The 4,159-nt window shown below is 47.1% G+C and overlaps 1 protein-coding gene across 1 annotated transcript in view; it reads left to right on the top strand.

Annotated features, from left to right (window-relative positions):
• Window positions 1-3,828, top strand: part of LOC103608504 (serine/threonine-protein kinase MAK-like) — an 11,426-nt gene extending 7,598 nt beyond the window's left edge. The window contains exons 4-5 of the mRNA XM_008592934.1: window positions 1,993-2,246; window positions 2,848-3,828. Of these exons, the coding sequence (XP_008591156.1) occupies window positions 1,993-2,071 (79 nt within the window). The 3' untranslated portion in view covers window positions 2,072-2,246; window positions 2,848-3,828. The remainder of the gene's footprint in view (window positions 1-1,992; window positions 2,247-2,847) is intronic.
• Window positions 3,829-4,159: the final 331 nt, after the last annotated feature.

Here is a 4,159-nt window from a genome sequence, read left to right as displayed (position 1 = left end):
TTAAAGTCAGGTAGTGTTATGCCTCCAGCTTTATTGTTTTTGCTCAGCATTGCTTTGGCTATTCATGGTCTTTTGTTGTTCCATATAAATGTCTGGATAGTTCTTTCCATTACTGAAAAGAATGTCATTGGAAATTTGATGGGGATTGCATTGAATTTGTATATAACTTTGGGTAGTATGGACATTTTCACTATGTTGATTCTTCCAATCCTAGAGCATGGGATATCACTCCATCTTCTTGTATCTTCTCTAATTTCTTTCAGGCGTGGCTTGTAGTTCTCATTATAGAGACTTTTCACATCCTTGGTTAACTCAATTCCTAAGAATTTTATTTTTTTGGTGGCTATTGTAAATGGGCAGGCTTTCTTGATTTCTCTTTTTGCATGCTCACTATTGGAGAATAGAAATGCACATGGCCCACCTCATGGGAAGTGTTTGGAGTATGGGCGATAGGGGAGATGAGGATACTGGGGGAACATTGGGGCACATCAAGGACAGCTGATCTGCCCCCAGTCAGCACAGGCCCACTCAGTGGAGACTGGTCAAGAATACAGATCTGCAAGGGTTGCAGTTTCCTGAAAAGACTCAGGCCAAGATTAGAGTTTCCACACAACCCAGGTGTAATGGACCTCACAAGACACGGAAGTGCTTACAAGGTCAACAATTAAAACCTAAGCTGCATTAAAAGCCTTTCCTAAACAATCAGCAGCAAAGCAGCAATTTAGCTCAACCACAGGGCTCAAGTGCTGGTTCCCACAGGAAGTTTGCTCATTTTAGAAGTAACCAAAGGACAACAAATTAGTTCCAATGTAGAGTTTAAGTGGTGGGAATAGCGAATAATACAACACAGAACTGAAAGGAAAAACAAAATATGCACAGATCAAAGACAAAGTTCTGATATTAACCAGTAAAGTTCTAACACCACCAAAGAACACCTATAAAACCTAGAAGGACCAGAAGCCCCCCAGGTTCCCAAGCTGGGGTGGGGAGAGGGCCAAAGGCCTCAGCCATGCCCCCCCCCACCCCGACATCTGCATCCAGCCCAGAGATAACCACAGAGCTGCTGCTGGAAGTACCCTGGGCTCCCAAGCCAGGGTGGTGGGGGCCAAGGGCCTCAGGCATGCCCCCTGATGTCTGCACCCATCCCAGTGAGAACCATCAAGCTTCCACTAGAAGCACCCCAGACTCCCAGAGTGGGGCACTGAGGGCCTCAGCTATGACCCCCAAAGTACCAATCCAGCCCAGTCATGACTGAGAGATGACCAGAAGCCCCCTGGGCTCCCCAGCCAGAATGAGGGGGTGCCACAGGCCTTGACCACACCCCCTTCCTCCACCTCTCTTCTTATCCCCCTCTCCTTGTCCTCTCCCGCTCCCCACCAACAGCTCCACAACATCTTAGAATGTATAAAAGTAATAATAATTAATTAGTTTTTTTAAAAAATGAAATGAAGATTCCAGTCACACCCCAGGCCACCAAGGCCTCCTTGGCCAATGTGAAGCTGAGAGTGAGGGGAATTTAGAATGGATGGGGAGGGGATGAGGAGTATACAAAGGTACTTGAAAAAGTTTGTGGAAAATCCCTCCTTTCCCCTCGCTCCTCTGGTCTCTGCCCGGCCAGGCCAGTGGGCAGCGCCTAACATGGCACGCGCTGGAGGAGCTGTGCTGCATCTGTGGAGTCCTGCGGGCACCGTGGACCATCTGCAGACAGCGGACAGTGTACGGCGGACAGTGGGCAGCAGACAGAGGGCAGGAGACAGAGGACAATGGAGGGCAAAGAGCAGAGGGTGGACAGTGGAGGCCAGCAGACAGTGGACAGAGGACAGCAGACAGAGGATAGGAGACAGAGGACAACAGATGGCGGACAGAGGACAGTGGAGGATGGACAGTAGAGGCCAGCGGACAGAGGAGAGCGGACGGCAGACAGTGGACGGCGGAGGCCGGCGCCGAGAGGACCGCTCCCCGGTTTATGTTTCCTTGCGACACCAAAAACAGGTCCGTGTTTCCAGCCGACAGGACGGGGCTGTTCTCGGCACAAGCACGTGTGTCCAGCCTCGCCTCCGCCTCCGAGTGAGCAGAAGCCGCAGCCCCATCCCTGCTGCGGCCGCGGAGCCGCGGTCCCGAGTGCGCTGCGGCTCAAAGACCGTCACCTGCGCCAAAGCCTGCGTCACACAATCGTAATGTTTGTATGACCGTGTGAAACGTGTGCAGCTGCTTCCACGCCTGTAGCTGTGGCTGATCATGGGACCGTAAGCGGTGTGTTTCTAAACATCTTTACAGACATGTAATTCACATACCATAAAATCCTTCCATTTAAAATGTACCGTTCAATGACTTCTGGCCTATTCACAGAGTTGTGCAAACATCACCACAAACATTTCAATCACCCCGAAAGGATCCCCACTAGCCGCTGCGCCCCACCGCACCCCACCCTGGTAGCCACTGACACTCACACCGTGCGTCGGCTTTGGTGACTAGCGTCTTTCACTTAGCACGTTTTCAGGTTATTGATTTTTTTCTTCATAGTTAACGTTAGAATAGCTCAATAACTGCCACAATGCGTAATAATAATACTTATTCCATAGAATTGTTATGGGGATTAAATGAGTTAATACATGTAAAATTCTTAGAACAATGCCCGACAGAGTGCTTAATAAATTAACTGTTATAGGGTTGTTTCACTTGGTGTAGAAACATTTATGGAGATAAACAACATTAAATGTCTTATTTCTGGTCTTACTAAAAAAATCAGCAAATGTTTTTAAAAATATGAACATTTTCAAAAGAGCAAGTGGTGATCACCGTGGTATTTGACGTGTATTGATACTTTTCCTTTATTTCTTCCTGTAGAAATCCCAAGTTTCGTTATGCATTGTCTAGTACAGCTTTGCGTACAGTCGACAGCAGCTGTTCCACCACCGTACAAGCAGAAATGGAGAACACTTCAACTCGTTGTATTCTTATATTTCACTTCAAAACTTGGGTCCCCCCAAAATGCCCTATATATTGGAACCGAAATGTGTGTTCTATTTATATTTTTCTTGTCTCATGTTTTTTCCTCCCCAAGTTAGCTCACTGCAGCCTGAGGCTTTGGAACCCAAATACGTGAGGCTGTGGGTACTGCTCAAAGTAGCTCCTGGGGAAGGGAATTAGGCTGGAAATCATCCAAGTCTTGCTGCTCTCCACACTTCTGCTTGTTCTACTTCTAACCCAGGGTCGTCTGGGAAGATTCCTCATTTCCTGCACAAGAATTTCCAGCAACCTGAGGACTCACCAAAGTGACCTGCTGGCCTCTGAGGAGAGGAGATTTATTGAGGGTCTCAGGGGAGGCGACCTGACCTCTCAAGTAGGATGGAGCTGAGCCCAGGGCAGAGGTAAAGCCGGGAGTGTTCTGAAGCCAGAGCCCCGTCAAGCTCTTGGAGACTGAGCTGAGGCTGGGTGGGTGAGACTGACCACCCAGGCCCCACATGGTGATGGTACTCTGTATGGGGCAGGTGTAGCTTGACTCTCACCTGTCCTGGGAATGCAGCTGGGTGTCTGGACCCCGCAGTCTGGCCCTTTGAATACCCTCGGCACCCAGGAAGAAACTGGGGGACCTCTTATGCCTGGGAGGGAGCTCAATGAGCTTTCATATCAACTACTTCCCTTATCTCAGCACTCAAGATGGAAGCACTCAAGTGCACAATTAAAAAAAAATGTTTTAAATGAATATTTTTTATTTTAACAATATTGCCAAAATATGCCTCAACCTAGTACCTTTAATGTAATAACTGTTTACATTTGGTTAAGACAGTCTAATTTGTTTTTATAAATATATTTGGATATTTAAAAGAATGAAAGTGGGGAGTTATTGTTTAATGGGTTCAGAGTTTCAGTTTGGGAAGATAAAACCGTGCTGGAGATGGATGGCGGTGATGGCTGCACAGCAACGTGAATGTACTTAATGTCACGGGACTGTACACTCAGAAATAACTAAAAAGGTAAATTCCATGCTATGTATATTTTATCACCACGGTTTAAAAAAAAAGAATTAAGTAAGGGCATTGAGTCAGAGCTGGGCATGAATGATAGCTCCATTTATGGAATTACTGCAATTTTCGAAGGCCCTTTCCTCATCTATAAAATGGAATAATAGTTTCTCCTGCAAAAGGTCGTTACAGGG

Source organism: Galeopterus variegatus, unplaced genomic scaffold, assembly GCF_000696425.1.
Source record: "Galeopterus variegatus unplaced genomic scaffold, G_variegatus-3.0.2 Scaffold8494, whole genome shotgun sequence".
NCBI lineage: Eukaryota > Metazoa > Chordata > Mammalia > Dermoptera > Cynocephalidae > Galeopterus > Galeopterus variegatus.
The sequence above is the reverse complement of the archived record's forward strand: the minus strand, read 5'-3'. Positions and strand labels throughout refer to the sequence as shown.